The sequence below is a fragment of the Pteropus medius genome, unplaced genomic scaffold (assembly GCF_902729225.1).
Source record: "Pteropus medius unplaced genomic scaffold, Ma_sr-lr_union100, whole genome shotgun sequence".
In the NCBI taxonomy this organism is placed as follows: domain Eukaryota; kingdom Metazoa; phylum Chordata; class Mammalia; order Chiroptera; family Pteropodidae; genus Pteropus; species Pteropus medius.
This window is the reverse complement of record NW_024347862.1, coordinates 1,851,185-1,873,523: the sequence shown is the minus strand read 5'-3', so window position 1 is coordinate 1,873,523 and position 22,339 is coordinate 1,851,185. Positions and strand designations below refer to the sequence as shown.

The window sequence follows — 22,339 nt, the reverse complement described above, 5'->3', positions numbered from 1 at the left end:
TCCAGGAGCCTCCCTCCACAGCCCCATCTGTCCATGCTCTTTTGAGCCATGGTCTACCGGCTGGATGTCTGGCAAACCCTGGAGGTGAGCACACATTGGTTGATCCTAGGAGGGGGCAAGGCAGTCAGAACAGCACATGTTTCCCGAGTAGCATTGCTATTCTAAACAAGTTAACTCACAAACAACGAATCAATAGTTACACCACAAGACAAACATTGCCAGCAGTCTTCAAATGGAGAGAAAGAAGGATGAGCAGAGAGGTGCTTTGCTGTCCCCTCTTTTCTTGAAAATTATAATTTCCCTGAGGTCCACCTGGGGTTGACCACATCATTAGAGATTAGCATTTCTTGAAAGGCCTAAGAACTGGATAGGGAAGTGACCAGGCAAAAAGAATGCATGTGTCATGGGTGCAGGAATGAAATAACAAACAATTGAAACTGCCCGTCTGTGTCCTAGACAGAAAGAAACCAGCTCAATTAATTTGCAACCTCCTCAAGAGCAACCCCCCACACAAGAACAACCTCACATAGCTGCACATCCTGAACAAAAATGACAGTGAGTCAGTAACATGTTCGGGCAAGGACACCACAAGACAACTAAGGAAAAGGGACAGAGAAGGGCAAGGGGAAGAAGATAGAGATATCAGAAATTCATTCCTTCATTTACTTATGCAACAATTTTTTTTGAGCACCTTCTATATGCCAGACACTGTTTATACAGTGCAGAACAAGACAGAAAAGTTATCTACCCTCAAGGAAATCACCCTCAAGGAAGTCCAGTTGGGGAAGGCAGATCATAAACACATAAATCAACAAATAAATGAAAGGGAACACTTTCAGATACAGATGATTGCTCTGAAAAATAATCCAAGATGACATGCCAGTATAAGTATAGTAGAAATGGTAGGGGATTATTTTTATGTGGGTATCAGGAAAGGCCTCAGTGAGTGGTTCCATGTGAGCTGAGGCCAAGATAATAAACAACCGTCCATGGGAAAAATCTAGCGTAGGGGTACTCCCAACAGTAGGAACCATGAGTGGAAAGGCTCTGTAGCAAGAATAAGTTTTCTGTACTCATGAAACAGAAAGAAAGCCAGATATCTATAGCAGAGTAAGTGAATGGAGGGGGGCGGGAGGCGGGGGAGGGCAGTCACTCAGACTTCATTAGCAAAAACTATGCACCAAGTCATGTGTTACATATTGGAATATGAACCTGAAAACGGCATAGTTCTGTCCTCAGAGGCCATCCACGGAGTAGCTGGAGAGACTAACAGAGAATCCATCTGCTTATAAAATGAAATACTAAGTGCTTTATATGATACAAATAAAGTGGCACAGCTTCCAAGATCTAGAAGGAGACTCCATGGGTTTTCTCAAGTATCAAAACCACATTATTCTGTGCTATTCCATGGAATTGCTATATCAAAACTTAACTTCAATCCTGTATATTTCTCAGACATTTTATTCTCAACTCATTCCCCTCTCAAACAGAAAAAAGAAAAGAAAAAAAAGCATCATATAATAGCAAAGCCTACAGTCTAGATACATGACAGAAGGTATAGCTTGGCCTTTGATACTCACTAACCAGATGATCCCAAGGAGATATTTAGAAATCCATAAAAACATGAAACACATTCATCCAAATTGCCAACAAACACACAGATTCTTAGTGAAGGTCTCTAACTAATGACACCCACATGGTCAGGCATCTCAGGCTCTCCTATTCTTACTGCTTCTTCAGCATTCCCATGAGAGGGGCTCAGTCCCACCCCACTGGGAGAGAGGACACTCTTTTCTTACCGGGTATCAACCACTCGTTAATGGACACTCTCAGCCTCAACTGTTGATTACCTTTTTTTGGACAGGAGGCCCTGGAGTGTGGAGTCCATGCCTCATGCCTTTTCATATCCCAATACCCAGCTCAATGCCCTTCATGTAAGAACCACTCAATAAATCTTCGTTGGTTGACTACAACTGTATTTTAAAAAACAATGATAGAGAAATGTGATAAGGAGATATATTGAATATAAGTTGAGTGATATTTTTATTTTGTTTTCACTTATTTCATCTGTTCAGTAAACATTTGGAACAGTGCTCACAGCATGAAGAGGCATGATCTCTGTTTTCCAAGACCAAGCTGCTCACCAGTCCAAGTGGAGAAAGAAGACAGAGTTAAATGGCATTGCAAGACAGGGTATAAGCTTAAACGAGTTGGGGAGGGATTAAGCACCAGCGAGGAATTAGAACACAGAATTCAATGGGAAGCTTGTTGTATAAAGTCAAGGAGCAAAGTCCTGTGTCAGCTTCCCAGTTGTGTCACTTGCTAACTTGTGTGACTTCAGGTGAATTCCCCTCTCTGGACTTCAGTTTCCACATCTATGAAATGGGGATAATTAAGTCTAGTTCAGAGAGTTGGAGGCAATTAAATGTTTTTATGTATATGAAATATGTCACACAGTAAATGGCCAATAATCGATGGACTATTCATCTTAACATTAGTATCACTAGTGCTTCACAGTATGGTTTTAAAACTTACTATCTGTGCAATCTTAATCAAGTGATGTCAGTTCTCCATATCTCAGTTTCCTCATCTGTAATATGGGGATAATAATAGTACCCAAACCACAGGGTTTTTATTAGGGATAAATGCCCATACTATGAGGATAGATGGTGGGTGAGATAGTATATAAAACATTCAGAATACTCCCTAACACATAGTGAGTGTTCAATAAACCTTGGTTAATATTATTATTACTGTACATTCTGTTTTATATAACAACTCTTTTTTAAAAAATTTGCATATAGACTATCAGCAGGAGGGCAGAAAGAGTGGGAGATTGCAAATTGTTTGCCATTCTTTTCAGGCTGTCAATTGCATTTTAGGTGAAAGGTTTCCCAATACCTCCACAAGGATCATTAGAGCTAATTAAATGAAATAAAACATTTTTAAAAGTTTCCTCACATTAGAATATGCTGCTGAAGCATTCATTACGTGGGGACTGGAAAAGATCCTTCCAAAATTAAACTGCTAAGAACAAAGCAGAATAAAATGAAATTAGAGCAAAAAAGTCCTCTGCTGGTTAAGAAGAAAACTACAAGCATCATCCTCATTGTCTCCCACAGCAATGTAGAGGGTAGAGCAGAGGGATTCAGGACCCTTCTAGTTGTAGTTCAATATAGCTTGGTCACATGCTGAATAAAAACAAAAAGAAAGGAAGGGGAAAAGGAAGGAGAGAAGGAAGAAAAAAGAAGGAGACCAACGTATACACACAAAAAATGCCAAAATAAAATAACCCAGATCCCTGAACCACTAGATTGTTGTAAACTGGAATCAGGTTATGTACAAATTTAGCAAATTTTATACAAACAAAATAAATTCTGATATTCTTACTTGCTTCTCTGTACACAGAATTACAAAATTCAGAGCCTGTGTTTGAGAGTTCAACGACTTCCACTCCACAAAAGTACACCCAACATGGCGGCCCTTTCTTGTTCCAGTGTCTGAGAAGAATAAAGGTCATCCTGCTAAGGCAGGAGTGTCCTCTCTGCAGGTTGCCTCATACACTTGCTGTTCACTTCACATTCTAAATCAGTCCCTTGGTCAATGGGTTGGTGTCAGGCAGACCCTAGTTCCTCAAATTCCTGCCCTATAGGACTCCGACCACTGGGAGGTCTTTCCCCTGATGCCAGGAACACATTCAGCCACAAAGGCTGACATAAAATGGGAAGAGATGTTCCAAGAGGACCTTTTTATGCCATGGCTGGGTTGGGTCTAGAGAGGAAGCCCCACCATACCCCATTTTCTACATCTACACCCAAACAAGGCCAGTGTGTTTAGAGCATATGTGATAATTCAAACAAACATTAGTGCCTGAAAGAGACAGGAAAAGAGACCCCAGAGTGAGAAAGAAAGAGGCATGGAAGGAAAGACAAAGAAAGAGAAGCCAGCCAGTATATGACAATGTGATTTTAAAGAGAAGCTGATGCTAGCTCAGGCCTATCTGACTGAGCACTTACTAAATTCAGCCACTCTCTAGAGAGATCTGATTCTCATGAACCTAGGGGCTGTGTCCTGGAGGCCAGATCCTAGTCTGTCCAACAACCTTCACTGTTCCCTTAATATGGGGGCTACTGTCTGTCAGGGCCCCTTTGTTATTTCTTTATCTCCAAACCTCTATAGAGCTGACTACCTTCCACCTTCTCCTTGAAAATACCATCCCATTTGTTTCTAAAATGTTCTTCCTGTGCAATTGTCTCTATTTTATCTCTGGGGGTTACTCCTTACAGCCAAAGGTTAGGAACAGAGCAGGCATCCAGAGGACAATAAATGTCATCGACTATATTGCTTTAGAGGTTCATTCTTGTTTTCCTCTTAAGTAGTCTGAAATCACAGCACATTTGGAGTTCTCATGGTATAAAGCAGATACACAGTTATTTCAGGGTGGGAGGCAACTGGACGTTTAACCTTTGTTCAAAATAGTCCCAAAGGGCTCAGTGGGAGAGATTGGTTTCAGGAACCAAGGATTAACCAGAAATTCACTGGGGCCATGGGTGTTAGCTCCCCAAAGACAAAGGAGCATGGGATGTTCACAAGGCTTGCATAGGTCCTTAAATCGCGTACTTCCTTTGGCAATATCAGTGTTCCCTCCTCATTTTCTGTCCTGTGGGTATTGCCTTAAGCATATCATCCACAAACAATCCATCTTAGAAGAACAGTCACCAGGGGGCAAAACAGTGGACACCAGCACCGATAATCATGTGTAAAGGATGGGAATATTGCCACGTTGCCTTGTGGTCACCTCAGTACCCCAGTTTGGAAAACTTTATTTGAGAGGGCATGTTATGTCAAAGAGATGTAGGGAAATCATTCTTCCCATGAATCTTCTCAACTTCTACCTCAGGCTGACTGTTATAAAATTCCAGAGGTAAGATTCCATTACAATCACTAATTCTGTGTTGCCTTCCTGTGAGCGGTATGGTTTGTAGGTACTGGAAATTGAGTTAGCATTTCAACAGGCACAGTGATCAGGGAGCTAGACACTTACTACTTTACATAAAACATAACCAAGATTCTTCTCCTCCTCCTCCGGTTCCTGTAAGCCTTAACCCCAGAAGCCAATCAGGCCCGACTCAACACTGAAACCCAGCTTCTGTTCAGTACGTGAGTTCTGTACATACTGCTTTGGCAGACAGCACCAGAGAGCACAATTAACGAGAGAAAGAGAAATTTTCCAGACAAATCAGACTCATCTCCCTTACTTCTATCTCAGAAAGCCATGTTCAGGCAGGAAAAGCATGTCTCTCTGCCCACCAATTCACAGCAAGAAGGCACCCGGGAAAGCCCAGGCACAGTCAGGCCCAGGACAAAACAGCAGCTCTGCCAGAGTAGGGAACCCAGCTGGCAACTCCCCATGGCATAGGCAGAGTGAGGGCATTCACACCAAGCCAGACTCTTCCTTTGGGACTCATTAACTTCAAAGAAGACTGTTCACACTGAGCCCCATTCAAGCCCCCAGTGACCGTGGCCACCAGCTTGGGAGTGCCACCGTCTTCAATCTCAGTGAGTTCTTGGCCCAGTCACCCCTTATTCTTACTAAATCCTGGGCCTAGGAAGCCAGTTTTAGGGGGCGGGGGAAGCTCATCTCCTGAACCTCTGAGCAGTTCCCTATGAAACACCAACATTCCTGGGACAGAGTATCCAGCTTATTCATGAATTGTGCGGCTTTGGGAACCAGCAGCCACCCTGCCAGCAGCTCACACACACATGTACCCCTGCCCCTCTCTCTGAATCCCTCTCACAAATCATTGTTAAGTCGAAGAAGAACGGCATTTCCCTACCTGAGGGTGGCGCTCTCCCCCTGCCGGACCGTCACGTTGTCCATAGCTTTGGGGAAGGTGGCATCCCCGCTGCGCACGGGCACTCCTGTAGGTACAAGGAACAGCAGCCTGAGAGACACGACCACGAGGCACTTCCAGGGCAGGAACAGGTACCCACAGACCCCCATCCTCGACAGCCACAACTTCCCAGAACTCCTGCAGCGGCACGGCACACGCCCCCCGGGCGAGCACAGGAAGTGGGTGGGGTGGAGGAGCGAGCACTGGGACCGAGCAGTGAACTAGCGGCGACCTAGAGGCGCGGGGAGGAGAAAAGCGCGCAGACTCCTCCGAGTCTAATATTCCTCCCCCAAACCCAGCCTCAGCGCTTCAGCTTCGGAGAACCAGTTTCCACAGAGGACATCCAAAGGGGCCTTCCTTGGTGCTGCTTCGGCCGGGGACCGTGGCCGAGAAAGGGGAAGCGCAAGGCAGGTGCAAAGGTGTGGGCAAGTCTCAGGAGTCCCTTCTTCCCGTTAACAATTCAGACATGGCACTTTGGAGTGGAGTAAGCACTTTGGTACCCGAAGGGGACAGGGGTGGGTTAAATCCGGCCACCCAGAGGTGGTCTGCAATCCCTCAGTTAGAACAAGGGGAAATCCAGCACTTTCTTTGTAAGTTTCAGAGGAAAGGTTGCCAGCAGAAAACAATCTGTAACAATAGCAGAGATGAAAAGTAGAGCATGCAGGAGGCGGCACAGGGTGGGCGAGGAGGAGGCGGCTGCGCCGGGATTCGTGCGAACCGGACCGAGGATCCTGCCGCAGCCGCCTCGGTCAACTTCCTCGGAGCCGAATTGCGCGCTGCAGCTGCTGCGATGTGACGGGTCTCGGCGGGGACAGTGGCCACGGCGGCGGCTGAGCGAGCAGCGGTCGGGCGGAAGCGGACCGCAGCTGCCCCTTGTTCGCTCACTCTTCCTTCGCTGGCGAAGGCGAGGTGCAGTCGGCTCCGGAGCCGCGCGGACGCCACGCTCAGCGGCCGCCCCCGGTCTCCGCGCAGCCTTCCTCCCGGGAGCAGCCCCGACGCGCGCGGGCCCCGACCGCCGGGGTTGTCATGGCAGCAGCTCCATCACTGACCGCCACTTTCCCCGGTGCCGGCGCCGCGCGAACGGGCGGATTGCGCGCTCTTCCTGGCGGGCGGGCGCGGGGCGCCGGTGGGCGCCCACCTTAACCCCCGCGGCGCCGCGCCGCGCAGCGGCAGTGCACCAGCCAAGGCGAATTTAACCATTTTCCCCCTAAAAAAACTGTAATTTCTAAATTAAGTAGGCAAAGTTACCACACAGTTTTAATAAGCTCCAGACATCTTAATAAAGGTCAAAAACTAATTAACTAGAAAAAGAAAACCCTCCAGCATGCATACATGCACCTTTAAAATTATCAGATTAATTCATTAGCATTTAGAGTGTTGGGAGGATGTTTTAGAATAATCTCATTTTTATTCAATAGTCAACGCCCACCCCACCAGCCCTCCCCACAAAAGCTACTTTAAAATATCAGAGACAACACCACCATTCTAAATAGAGATCTTCCATATATAAAACATGCAAAATCACAGAAGCTAAATAGTGTGTGAAACTGGCAAAATCACATCAAAATCTTGGTCAAGTCCCGACACTTGCATTCTTTATTCTTGTTTTGTCAACACTAAAAGATGCTAGCCCTGTAAAAGTGCTCACTCCGATGAATGAGTGTGAACCACTTACTCTATTTATACAGTGGACTCCCAAGTTTCCTGTGCTTCACACTCTTGCAGAGCTGATTTCATCTTAAGAGCTGTGTTTTTCAAATTCTTGAAACCTGGGGAAAAACTGGATTTGTCTCCGTTCCTGTCATGTCCCTTCTCTGGATGCTGCGGGTCCCTCGGTGCCTATATTTTTATTTCTCTCTTAACTTCAGCTCTGATGGAATGTGGTGCATTCTCCTTCTTGGGCCTGACTCCTAAAGTAGGGAGAAGTCCAAGCAGCCCAGCCCACACAGCAATACTAGCACAGCCATGCTGTCTTCTCAGGAACTTCCAGACCTGAGCTCTCTGCACTGACCCATATTCTACCTAAGGATGGAGACGAGGCAATAGTGGCTTTGTTTCCCCTGCCCTCCGCCCTCGAATTTTTATCAAATCCAACCAGGAAGTATATATATATATATATATATATATATATATATATATATACACACATACACACATATGTATGTATATATATGTATATACATATACATATATATGTATATATATATATGTATATATATATATATAGAGAGAGAGAGAGAGAGAGAGAGAGAGAGAGAAAGAGAGAGTGTTAAGTAACAGAAAAATATTCTCTCCCAAAAAACATCTAGTTAACACCAAAGAGAATTATTATAACCATAAGGGTCCTGGTGCCATAAAAGTTCCTGTACCATTTAAATAGTAACCACCACTTTCACATAGATAACAAGTGTGTTAGGGATGATGCAAGCGTTTCACCCATTATATTTCCCTCATTCTAACTACTTTAGATTGGCAGAGACTGATGTCAGGTTTGCAGATGTGGAAGCCAAACTCTAGGTTAACAAAGAAAGACTGAAAAGGCTGGCTTTTCTCTTCTAATAGTTGACCAGAAAGTCGTTGACCATGAAAAGTTGAACAACTTTATAATGACAATCTCAACTAATCAATCATTAGGCCTATTTTCCCCTACTCTACTCTGGTGACTTTTTGTGATATTATATTCTCAGGGAAACGCATCTGTTACTTTTGGCCAATGGGGACCATATGATGTATGACACCAAAAAAATCAATTATCAACTTATGGCCACAACAAAAGATTTTACTACCACGGGGGAGGCGGGGAATGACATCTCTGGGGAGCAGGAAAATTGTATTTATATTCTAGCAAAAAAAAGAGAATTCACCTATTTAGCACTAGTCCATTCTTGCGAGACCCTATTTCATCTCCATTTTACAATGGAAGATTATGGAAATAAGAAATTGAATAATTTCACCTAGTTAAGATGTTATGTGATAGCAGATATAAGGCATGAGATTATGTTTGCTTACTTTCAGTTTGCTGAATTTGGAGTTCTTTCCTCAAAGCCAAAGAGTTGTCTCTAATCCTTCATCCATCCATTTTAATAACCACTCATGCTCCCCTGCCACCCCTCTTTGTAAATGCATCCTCACTACTTCAAGCGGACACAAAGGCCAGCAGTTAAGAAGGAGTGAGATTCCTTATGTCTTTAGAGTCATTTCTCTGCAGGCTGAAGAATGGTAGTGATAATTCTTTTCATGATAAATTCTAATCCTGGCTCTTGCATCTAATTCCCAGGTAGGTACAGGTGAGAATTAGTTTTCCCATCTAGGAATGTGGATAATGACAACAGGCCTACCCAAGTGGCCTACATACATGATTAACTCTACAGTAAAATACTTAGAAATTCATTTAAGGTGGAAGATGTTCTATTAATACATTTTGCCTGCCACCGCTTCATTATCATGACTGGGCAGAAAAATAATTCTCCTTATGGGCTCTTTAAGATGTTCAATTTATATCAGTCTGCATGCACTTGATCTAAGACAGTCAGACCATCTGTCTCTGGCCATGGAGGGACAGTGCTGAGCTGCAGCATCCCAGCAGTGGCTGAAAGGAAACCCAGCAAAGCAGACCAAAACCAGTCTTGGTCTGGTTTTTTATCAGGTAATGCCCAAAGTGGACAAAGAGAAGCCACTTGAAACCTCATACCTGCTCCTTGGACCCAGGGATCCAAACTTCATATTTAAAAATGGAAGTTTAGAAAGTAGTGAGAGGTCAGAGATGCTCACACAATTAACAAGACAGAATCCATTTCTTTCAAACTCATTATTGAAGTAGTTTGAATAGATGAAGATCAAAATCATATGTCAACTCCCTTCCCATCCCCTAATCTCTAAATATAACCAACATTTAGTGGCTTATCTTATATCCTGTCTCTTGCTTCATAAAAACTGCTGGATTTATTTTATATTTCCTAGCATATCCAAGTTAATGAAAAAAGGGATGACAGTCAGAGCAATTTCATTATATGTGTTCTTTATAGAAACAACTTCCTTTCTATCTCCCGGAAAGCAGATTCCTAACGAGTGCCCACCTCCACCTTCTTTCCCCCATTTCCCTCTCCTTCCTCCCGTCCCTCCTGCATACACATATACTGTACACATAAATCAACTTGTCACAGCTTGTCTCTGTGCTGACAGCTGTAATTGCTTCAGGTTATAAAAATATCTATAGGACAATGCCTTTCAAGCTCACAGACACACACAGGCGCACACACACACACACACACACGCACGCACGCACGCACATACACACTGCCTGCGCAAAATAAAACAATCATATTCCCTTTAATAATCCTGTGACTGCAAAGGAGGGATGTGCAGGAGCTTGCCATGCAGACGGTGGAGTGCTGGCAGGCAGGTGAGGAAGCAGAGGTAGACAGAGACTTCTGGCAGCAGTAGCATCTACACACTAAAGCAGGGTTGGAACACGGAAGAATTCTCAGTGAAAGAGAAATCAGCTGCTGTTTTTGTTTTACTCTGTTACTTACAGCAAGCCAGGTTAGCTGTGAATATTCCACACACACAAGACCAGAAGAAGAGCACTAGCTTAAGAAATACCAGTTCTGCTTCTTCTTCTCTAAAAAGGCTAAAGACCCCCCTCTCCTGGTGGAGATTCCAAATAGGAATATAGGCAAGAAGATGACAAATGCAAGGTGGTTAGAGTGGCATGGTGCCAAATAGATACTGGAAGGTGTAATAGAAAATTGGAAGGTGTCAATCTGGCTAAGGAGATGCCTCTAGAGAAATAGGGAAGGGCTGGCCTTGGAAAAACATGCTAATCTTCCTCTTATATGAGTATAAGATCAAAATAAAATCATTGTTCAGCTGGGCTAGAGTCTAACATGTTAGAATTTCAGCAGGAAGAGCAAAAGAGAAGAAAGAAGAAGCTTCCAAGGACAAAAAAAGAGGTCACAAACAAGAGGAAATGGAGGAGGATAAGAAGAAATGGCAAAGGTTAGACTATGTGGACTTTGAAAGCCATAAAACTGTTTAAGAAATGCATACAGTGAAGAGATGGTCAGTAGAACAACTGATATGTAGACATAAAAGTAAAAAGGAGCAGAGTGAACAATTAAATTCAAAACATCAGAAAAGCAAAAGCCAGACACCCAAAGGGGAGATTCTCAAGAGCCAGGGGTCTGTAGGGAAGAATTGTTCCTTATCTCAGTTTTGGTTCATAATAAGATCCTGGACTCCAGGAATTACAGAGTGACACAGTCAGAGGAGACCTTGAAAGATGTATAGTATAACCCTCTCATTTCATAAATGGGGATTGACCCAGGACAGAGAATAATTGTTGTAGGGACATAAAGGTAATAACAGATAAATCAAGACTAGAACTCAGGACTCCTGCTATGTTTCCAGTGTTCTTTTCACTATACCTGCTAAGTAAGGACACTTCATAAGAGCTAAGTAGTAAAAGATCTTTAGCTGCCGTGTCCAAAGGCAAGAGAGATTTATAGAGGAAGTGATGTCATTATTGCCCAGTATACCTTTGGATATTCAATTATTCAACTGAATTCAATGTTTTCAGTGAACTTTTCCCAGTAGATTTTGAGCTCTTCCTATGTACCAGGAACTGTGTTGGAAGTTAGAGATACAAAGATGAAATGTTTAGTCCCTGCCCTCGATTTGCTTATAGTATAGTGCAATTTGTCAGTGGTTTTATTTGTATATACATTCATGATTACTAAAATCATAATGAACCCCTTGCTCCCTGTAAACCCTTGAGAACATTCTCATTGCTGAGAAAAACAAGCCAAATTTGCCTACCCCTTTGGAACAGTTCGATCCATTACATTTGTCCAGATATCTAGACACTGACCGTGGTTTTCTAAGCTTCATTTAAAGTGACATTAGGAGGGGAAGGGGTGCTCTCAAGGATTTATAAATGTAGAGAAGAAATTCATCTACTCAACAAGCAAGTATTTACTGCCCACTAAATGCCAGCTATGCCTTAGGTGATGAATTTAAGCTGTTGATTAGAGAGACAAAACAAAACCTACATGGGTCTTATCATTATAAAGCACACTATATAGAAGTGGAGACAAGTATTAAAGGAAGAATTCTACAAAATAGTGTATATAATTGTGAAAACCCCTATGAGATGTAAAATTTAAGAATGTATATGGCAGAAGTTCTCATGGAATCTGGAAGACCGGGGAACATTTCCCCAAGGAAATAACTTTAAACTGGGACTTAACAGTAGGAAGCAGATGAAGGGACAGGCAATGTAGGCAGTAATCTAGTTACAGGCAGACAGGACAGAATCTTCACAACCCAAACTCAGAAAGTTCATGGGCAGAAACTGCCTTTTATCTTCTCAGGTGGTGCTCATGTAAAGGAAAGGTGGCTGTATCTCAAGGGCTGTGCCTGATTGAAAACCTCTGCTTCAATTTTCTGTTCATGCATTCATCAATTCGTTCAGTACATATTTATTGATTAAGAATGACCACGGGATTTGGAATCAGACAAACCAGAAGTCAAACAGTCATCTTCTCTATTACTAACTGGGTGACCTTGGAGAAATAAGTTAAACTTGTTTGTAAAATAGCCTTGATAATGTTACCTGCTGCATAAGGTTGGTGTAAGGATGATATGAAACAAGAGATTTAAAGAGTTTAGTGTAGGGCCTGCTACCTGGCAGGGGCTATAAACACCTTGTAGCTCCTGTGTTTCTACATTGGGACGTGAAGTGACGGCCGGTGGATGTGCTTCCCATAGGAACTCTAGACATGATATTTGTTCAGAAAGCAAGAGTCCACTGAGCACAAACTTGGGAGCACTGTTTGTGTACACATCCTGAGGGGTTTCATCCCAGAGCAGAAACATCATGCTGAGATATGGTCAGAAAGGGGAAGTGGCTGAGCTTTCAAACCAGGGCAGGAAGAGGGTGACCCTCTGACTCCCACCCCAGTGTCACAACACAAGTGTTCTCCAAAAGCACAGAGGATACAGGCTTGTGAGAAACATCCTGGCCTTGAGAAAGAGGATAGGGCTTTCTCTTTCTGGGAACTTTTATCTGTCATGTTCCCACATACACCTGAAAGGTAGTGAAATATACTGAAAAAAAAAAATGACACCTCCAAACCATCATAGGTGGGCAATACCCTCTCATCTCCCTGTGAAGTATTTAGCCTTCTTTTTTTTCTTTTCTTTTTTTTTTTTTTTTTTTTTTTTTTTTTTTTTTTGCTTCTGGGTGCCTGATGGCTTAATCCGAAGCCTCCTCGGTCTAGATCTTAGACTAGTCATTTGATAATAATATCCTGTGTCTGACTCATCATTCCTCATTTCTACTCTTTGAACATCTCAGGGCAGTGCTTCAGGATTAGCCTGGTACCCTCTGTGCAAGCTAGAAATGTTACATGCAGACGTTTGTCTACATGCACAGACAGACACAATTCTAATGTTTTCAGGATGCAGCCAAAGCAGTTAGGTGGTGGCTTCTCATTTAGAAAGAGCTCATTGAATGGCAAGCTCACCAGCACCCAACTTGGATCTTAAAACAGGAAATTTACTGTCAGAGGAACTTGTCCTGCTTCTGCCACTGCATACTTTTCTCCCTAAACAATTATCCATTACACATGTTTTAATTTAATCTTTCTCTTCACTTTCTTTAGAGGTTTTACTCTTTGTTCCCTAGCCAAGAGCAGCAACAGAAGAGGTAAATGATTATGAGACAAGAACTTGCTTAATAATATGTACATTCAGTTGTACTTTTTACTGGAGGTAACATTTTGTAAATAACATTTCATAAACCAGAAGATCTGGGTTCTAGTCTCAACTCAGGCCATCATTATATCACCTTAGATAAGTCACCTGTTTTCTTGAATTTTTAGCTTCTTCATTTGTCGAAAGAACCAACATCTTCATAAGCGGGTCCTTGAGAAGATCTAATGTTAATGCATTCCAATGGGCTAATGCATTTTTGAAAGTTGAAAGAATGATTCTAGAGTAAGATGACAGCTCAACAGAGGGGCTGGGGGACGAGGCTATTCCATTCAAACCTCAAGTCTGCTTACTTGCTGTATAAAGCTGCTCACGTCACTTCTGCTTTCCTTCAAAATGAGAAGTTTGGATTAAATGACTTTCAAGGAGCTGTCCAACTCTAATAGTTTATAGTTTTTAAATGCTTCTCAATATTCTTCTCAAAAGCAGTATATTCTGCAAATTCATTTATCAGTTCCTCCAACAGAGAACTAGGCCTCCTCATCATGTCCTTCCACTCTTCCCATTCACCAAGGTATCCACTTCAAAAATCAGGAAACCACTGTACAAAGTAATTAATGAGCTGCACTGGATCTAAGGCAAGCTGTTGAAAGAGCCAAGAAGATTAAAAGTCTTCTGATAAAGGGTTTCTTTAAGAAAAAGAAAATCCCACAATGCAAGCAGCAATGTTAATTTCAATAAATATGCTCTTAATATTTAACTGGCATTTATTTAAACTTACAGTAACTGTCCTATTAAATCTAAATTAATTGCCCATTTGAGAATCTTCTCCTAAAGCCTAGTTGGAACATGGTCATCTAGATCATAGTCTATGTTAGGCATCCAGCCATAAAGAGAATATTTAAGCCATTTTTTAAAAACTAGACTATTAGAATATCATGATTGGAAGGGCCTTAGAGGTCAACTGGACTAGTAAATTTTATAACTGGTATCTTTTGACTTTCTGGGGGCCTGTTTTCTCCTCTCTCCAGTAAGGGCTTATTGCGCATTCCCTATATCTATCTCTCTTACACTCTTTTTTTTTATTATTGTTTTGAATCTCTCTCTGTCTGTCTCTCTCTCTGTCTCTCCCTCTCTCTCTCTTTGTCTTTCTCTCTCTCTCCCTCCCCCTCTCTCTCTTTCCTGTCTGTTAGTGATTTTTTTTTTCATTTAGCCTTCATGTTTTAGACTCATTCTGCTGTGTTTCGGTCTCTCCTGACTTTCTAAGGATAAGCCATTTTGGACACATAGCAAATTTTGTATATACACACATACATATATATGTATATATATTATTTTATGTATCATAAAAAAAAATTTATAATAGCAGTTATATATAAAAGACTGAAAGTTGTGAAATAATCCCTGAGTCACACTGCTTTAGAAGGGGCAGTGAGAGTGTAATTGGGTAGAACTGATCTTTGCTATCTCTGAAATCAATCAATATTTTTTATTCTAAATGTGGTCCCAGCTTAACTTCTGGGATGTTATTTTGCTTTGATCGTAACACATTTACAACATTTCTATCACACACACACATAGACTAGTTTCATCCAATCAGTTAGCTAGTGAAACGTGGATTAAAGATAAACACCTAATCAGATGAGTTAGTATTCAAGCTGAGTTAATTTTCTCAAAAAGTGGGAATTGGTTGAAATGAAAATAATTTACCCTAAGGTTTCTAAAAGTGTAGGACCCTTAGATTTATAAATGATCACTATCTGCTTTGCAGGGCTTGGAGACAAGGTGGTAATGTAGAGAGGGAGGGAGTTGGAGATGAAAATGGGTAGGAGAAATATGACAACATGAATGAGGAGAAGGTGAGCAGATGGGAAGACATGCCACACATTTTTAAGAGGACTAAGCATATTCTCAGCTGTTTGCTCGTGGAAGGCTTGCCTTTGTACTGTCTGTAGGAGCCATGCTTCTTTGTATTTCTTACTAAGCTAATACACAAACCATTCCCCTTCCTTTTTTCTCCTTTACTTCAATCACTGTCAAGTTAGACTAAAGACACTAGACAACACTTACAGTGTCTTTTAGAAAAACCCTTTGTATCTAAAGCTCTTTATTCTTTATTTTATTCAATTTTAGAAATTCAAAAAATAATTGAAACCATTTCTGTATATTTGCGCAGCATCCTGACTTTTACTTTATCTGTCCAACTTTACCCATTACCATTAGGAGTTTGGGGCTTTTCACAATAAATCAAAGGAGGCTGCAGCTAGAATATCACAACCCTTCTAACCTGAGCTTTACCTCCTAAAAAGGAATGATTTTCCTAAAATTTTTATACACTTTCTTCATCTAGTTTACCAAAATTCTACAAGTGGTGCTGAAGGTAGTGAGAAAGTCAGAGCAATCTGTAAGTGGCTTGGGATCATGGACTTAAATGGTACTCAGCTTTAAACCTGGGAGAGAGAGAATGGGGAAAACGTTATGAGTATGCATGTGAATAAGTGACAACACGTGAAAATAATTTATCTAGGCTTTCACAACAGTTTTGACAAGGTGTCAGGATCCAAGATGCTTTAATAAAAAAAAAAGAAAAGTAGGTAATGAGGATACTATTTTTCTTCAAAGGTAGAAAATTAGCTTAAAGCTAAGACACAAATCAAGGCTAGATTGACATATTTCTATATGGAGAAGTGTTAATACTAGATTCCCCAAGGGAGAGTTGCTGGGACAAACCAAATGTAATATTTTTTTATCAATGATCTGTCAAAGGGAATTCATAGCGAACTCTCCCAAGATAGCAGAAGACATTAAGTTCCCTTAAGTAATTTGCAAATAATCTACAAAGTTACTTGAGAGTATAAAGAAGTGGGCAAATGTCATGTAACATATTTTAGGAAAAATTGTCTAAAGTGTGCTTCTCAGATGCTGGACTCTGGGCAATGGAATAAAAAACAGTGTTGAGGAGTGGACTGAGCATGGATGTCAGAGTTAATGGCTTTGACTTTAAGTCCAAGCTCAGCAAATATCCAGCTTGACCTTAGGTAATTTTCTTACCTCTCCAAGCCTCAATTTTCTCCTTTATTAAATAGAAATATCACTTACTTCATGTATTTGCTATGAAGGTTAAATGAGATAGTTTATTTAAGTACCCAGTGAAGTACCTGGCATGTTGTACAGACCCCACAAATGGTAGCCAGCGATTATTCTTTTACCATATAGGAGAACAACATAGAATAGAGTTATAGCCAGTAGCTCCGAGCTATAGTCTGGAGTATGATACCATACATTATTATCCACAGTTATTGGGGAGTTTTGCCAAAAAAAAAGAAATGTTGGGCCAAGCATTTTATGAAAACTATTACAACATTGGAAAAATAGAAATAAAGAAATGTTGCCTTTACAGAAAAATTACTGTATTCTGTATTACATTGCATTATATTTAGTTATATATTACATTATAATATATATTATACTGCTACTGTATTCAAATATTTCTTATAATAGTATTATTGTAGCTCACAAATAATGCAGGAACTTCATGTGCTCAATTTCTGAAGGCAGAAATCAGGAGTCACTTTTAATCTCTCCTCCCTCACCACTCTCCACTCCTATGTAATTCATTCAATCTTTTTTCTCTTGTAAGTTCTTCATCCAAAATATCTTTCATGTCTAGCCACTTTTCTCTACCTCAACTGCCTTACCCTGGCCCAAGCCATCATCTCTCTCTCTCTCTCTGTTTTCTTCTTTGGAGTACTGAGATTCCCCCTTACATGAATTTCTTCCATCTTCTCTTGCCAGATCTACGTCAAGCTCCACATTAAAATAAAAATTTCCTGAAAATCTGACCATGTCACTCTTCAATCTTTAATGGCTCCACACAGCATATCGAATACAATCCCAAATCTTTTGCATGGTTTTTGAGTCCTCATGATGTGGCCTCTGTTTATTTTTACTTTTTCCTTCTAGTGGTTCCCTTATGGAGCCATGTCAGTCTTTACTTTTTATTATTATTTTAATCTCTCAAAGTTTCCTCTTTCTTAACTTGGGGATTTTGCATATGCTGCATTCCTGCCTGAAATACTGTCCTCACATTTTTATGGCTAAGTTCTAGTCATCCTTTCAGTTCTAACTTCTTCATAAAGATCTTACCTTAACTATTCCATTTACCCATTAGGGTAAATGCCCACTGCATCTGCACTTATAACATTTATAACGTTTATAATAGTTTAAATTTTGTCTTTTTTCTCTCTTATATCCCTGAAGCCTAACACAATAACCTGAAACATAACAGGTTTTTGATAAATATTTATTGAATTTAAGTGAATAGTACAACTGAGGAAAATTCAAAAATTATGATTTCTTGCAGGGACTTCCAAGTGAAGGAACATTAAGTAGATGAAGACATTTGGTATTTATGAAGTATAAGGATAGAGTATACACAAACTTAATGACCAAACTCTAGCTGTAAATAAAAAAAGAACCCCAATAAATTGAAGAACAGTCATTTAAAGATAAAAACGACCATGTCTGAATAAAAGGTTATAGAGGCAAAAATAATATCTAAATAGGATAAGGGAAAGTTTGGATAAATTAGTGGGTGACGGACCTATACCGGTCTATTAGGTTAGAGGTGTCTGATATATAGCTCTAACCTTTGAAGTATGATTCCCCTTGTAAAATTGCCACTGTCCAAAATAGGAAAGTAGGAAATATGAACAGATATGACCTGGTGTGACCTTTCTAATGTCATGTTTCCATCTACCCAGCAATTCTATTGCCTATATTGCTAAGGATAAGAAATTATGCTTATCTTCCCCCCCCACATACCTTACAGCCACTCATTCTAGAATATTTGTATACTCTTGGTAAGAGCATGTTCCAAATGCTGCAAGTATGTGTGTGTGTGTGTGTGTGAGTGTGTGTGTGTGTGTGTGTGTGAGAGAGAGAGAGAGAGATAGAGAGAGAGAGAGAGAGCGATGAAGAGAGAGAAACATGTTTTAAGAAATGAATCTTGAGCAGGGAGAAAGCCCCCTTTAGGCAGAATTAGTTGGACTGACTTCTGTTCTTACTCTTTTGTTCTCACTTCACTCCCTTAAATATTTCCTACATGTCTGACTCCTGACTTCCACTCTTAATAATGGCTTCGGACTCTTGCTCCACCCTGTGCTTACTACTCCCTTGAACATTACCCAGTGATATACTTTGGGTACTTTTCTCACCTCCCTTGACTCCCTCCTTCCAAGGGTTCAACTTTTTTTTTTTTATTTCTAATTAGTTTCAAGTATACAGTACATTGGTTAGAGATCTATATAGTTAGTAAAATGATCCCCCCAATTGCTCCCTCCCTCCCCTGACCCTCCACCTAGGCAATGTATTAATGTTAATTGCAATCCTTATGCCATCTTCCCATCCCCATGACCATCCATCAGCTACTAATTTGTACTTCTTTAACCCTTCACCCCATTCTCCCAGACCCCAAACACCCCTACCCTCTGTCCATCACCAAATTGTCCACTATATTTGTGAGTCTGTTTTTGATTAGTTTGTTCTTTTTATTCCTTAAATTCCACATATAAGTGAAATCATATAGTGTTTATATTTCTCTGTCTGACTTAAATACCTTCTAGGTTTATCACAGCAATATCTTTTTCCATTCCCTTCCTTTTCATATGTAGGGGTCTTATTTTCTTATCTTTTTAGCCATTCTATCCCTTGGTTGGAGCACTTAATTCTTTTTCCTTTAAGGTACTTATTAATAGGAATGTAGTTGTTACCATTCTTTATTCCTGTTTTTGATACACTTTTTTTCTTCTTAAAGAAGTCCCGCCAACATTTTCTGTAATTCTGGCTTGGTGGTGATAAATTCCTTTAGTTTACTTTTGTCTGGGAAGCTCTTTATCTGTCCTTTAACTCTAAATGATAGCTTTGCTGGATAAACTATTCTTGGTTGTAGATCCTGGGTCTTCATTCTTTCGATTATTTTGTGCCAAGCCCTTCTGTATTGCAGTCTCTCTTGAGAAATCAGCTGCCAGTCATGTGGGTGTTCCCTTATATGTAATTATTTGTTTTTCTCTTGCTGCTTTTAATTTTTTTTCTTTGTGTTTAACCTTTGACATTTTAATTATGATGTGCCTTGGTGTGGGCCTCTTTGGATCCCTGATTTTTGGAATCCTCTGAGCTTCCTGGGGTTTTATGTCCATTTTCTTCAACAGATTGGGGAAGTTTTCCATCATTCTTTCATCAAACAGCTGTATAACATCTTGATTTTCTTCACTTATGCCGATCAGATGAATATTTGGAGCCTTAATAGTGTCCCATATCCTCCTTAAATCTTTATAGTCCTGGCCTCTTTTTTCTTGCCATTCTATTTGAGTGGCCTGATTCTTGTCCTTTAGATAGGGCATGTGATCCTCTTCTTTGTTCACTTTGTTTATTTCTTCGTTTATTCCATTTAATATATTTCTCAACTCAGATAATGTGTTCTCCATTTCAGACTGGTTCCCTTTTATAATGCCCACTTCCATTTTTATATTGTTTATCTCTTTGTTGGAGTTCTCTACATTTCCCAAAAGTTCATTGAGCTTCTTTATAACCAGTGTTTTAAACTCTGCATCTGTTAAATTACTTGACTCCATTATACCTGGATCTCTGTTCTGTTCTGTCATATGGTTTCTGCTTCTTTGTCTTGCCATTTTGGCTGTCTTTCCATGTCTATTTCTATGTACTAGGCAAAGCTCATAAGTCTCTTGGTCTTATTAGTGCAAATTTGTGAAGTAGGTGTCCAGTGGCATAGTCCTGAGAGGAGTTCAGCCACAGGCCAAATTTAGCCCAAGTCTCTACCACTCCGGGGCCATTTGTCAAGACTCAGCAAGCAATCCACAGATGCTGTGCTTATAGTTGCCTCAAAAGGCCACACCTGAAACTGAGCCCAGGTGCCTCCAGTGTGAGCATAGGCGCTGCTCAGTGAGGTGCATTAGACTCGCTGAGGATATACTTGGATGTGACTTGGGTGGGGCCTGGGTTGAGGGAGGCGGGTTTCAGGGAATCCTCTGGGTGGAGTGACCTCTCTTATCCAGTTTGATGAAGTCACAGCTCTGGCAGCTCTGAGTCCACACACTGGGAACAGGGAGGGCTCAACAGGGAACAATGGATACCATCGGCACTTCTGTACCGAGCAAGTCTCATCTTGACCCTCTCTCTGACAATATCTCCCAGTAAGTCCTTCATGCCCCCTGTGTGCAGCCCACTCGGCACTGGTGCTCAGAGCGAGCAGGTCCGTCACCATGAAAATCCACTTGTGGACACGGCCCCTTTAAGAGGCTTCTGCTGCTGCTGCTGCCACAGCCTTTGCTTTGTCTCACTCAGCCACTCGAGACCAGGCAGCCCCATGTCCTTACCCTGTCCTACCTTCTGCTGTTGCAAAGTGATTTCTTGGATTTCTCCGTAGTTGTATGGCTTGTTCATCTAGATCCCAGGCAATTTTTCTTTGCTGCTGCTCCTTGTTTCCATCACAACTTTGATTTGGTTGCCAGAGGGATAAACAGAGCCTCTATCATCTACGCCATTTTGAAGCACTCTAACTAAAGGTTCAACTTTTAATAACAGAAGAGCTGGATTATAATATGTGCCTCTAAACTCTTGGTTTCATGTCTTTTCTTTCTATTTCATTGCTTCCCTGTGCCAGCCTACTTTTCAGGACATAATGGAAGACAATCAGTTTTATATAATTCTTCATTTTTCCCTCTAGTGGAAGAGAACTATGATAGCTGTAGTCCAAAACAATAGATAATGCACAGGCCTGTGCTCTTAGCTTATGTTCTATATGATTTGCTTTTCTAGAAGGTGTCTAACTGTAATTTCATTTGGGGAGCTGTGTTAGTCACTTCTGTTTCCTGAAGACACAGCTGAATACCATGCACATGAACCAAGAGATCCAAAGAAATGGCAAGCCCAAAACCAGAAGGGCTCTAGAAAACTTTCTCCAAAATCAAGGTCCAAATAAGTTACTTGGAGAGATTGTTTCTGATTGCCCAGCTGGGATGGGAAAACTCTTCTCACATTTATTCAGCAAGTATGTACTAGGGTAGGTGATGTGATACAACAGGAACTGGCATACCCTCAACTCAGCCCCCAGGGCTACAGTCTGCTACAGAGACAAACACTGGAAATAATTGTACTGGTAATCGATGAATCACTAGTGGAATACATATTACAAGGGAAAAGTACAAGATTACAAGAGAACAGAAAAGGGAAGGGACAGTGTCTTATTCATAATCACTCTATCTCAGAGCAGAGTAAGGTAAAATATATTTAATAATAACATTAATGGAAGAAAAATGATTGAAGGAATAAACATCTAGAATCTAACATTTGAATATTTTTCTATGAGGCCAGTTAGTTGTACCCTCTCCTACACAGACATCTTTACCAGACCCCTTTCTTTCTTCAAGAGGCAATAAAGTTCTAGGGAACTGGGGTACCCTTCTGATGTTGTTGTTATTTATCAAACTAAAATGGGAGACACTCTAAATCAGATTATAGAAATATTTTCAGCATACTCATTTTGCTCTTGGGAAAGCTAGCTCACCACACTCAGAAAAAAATCCACTCTAATCCCAACATCCAATTTATGACCTCCTAGCAGTCTCCATTCAAGAATAACATTAATAATAATCAGACTATTAGCCAGGGTGCTTGGTTTGAGCCTGAAAATTTTGAGAAACGATCTTATAAAT

At 41.0% G+C, this 22,339-nt stretch overlaps 1 protein-coding gene across 4 annotated transcripts in view; it reads right to left on the bottom strand.

Annotated features, from left to right (window-relative positions):
* NTM (neurotrimin) overlaps positions 1 to 22,339 on the bottom strand; it is a 902,803-nt gene that overhangs the window by 377,682 nt on the left and 502,782 nt on the right. For all 4 annotated transcript variants that reach the window (XM_039878846.1, XM_039878844.1, XM_039878845.1 and 1 more), the window contains exon 2: positions 5,838 to 5,922. In XM_039878846.1, coding sequence (XP_039734780.1) covers positions 5,838 to 5,922 — 85 coding nt within the window. The remainder of the gene's footprint in view (positions 1 to 5,837; positions 5,923 to 22,339) is intronic.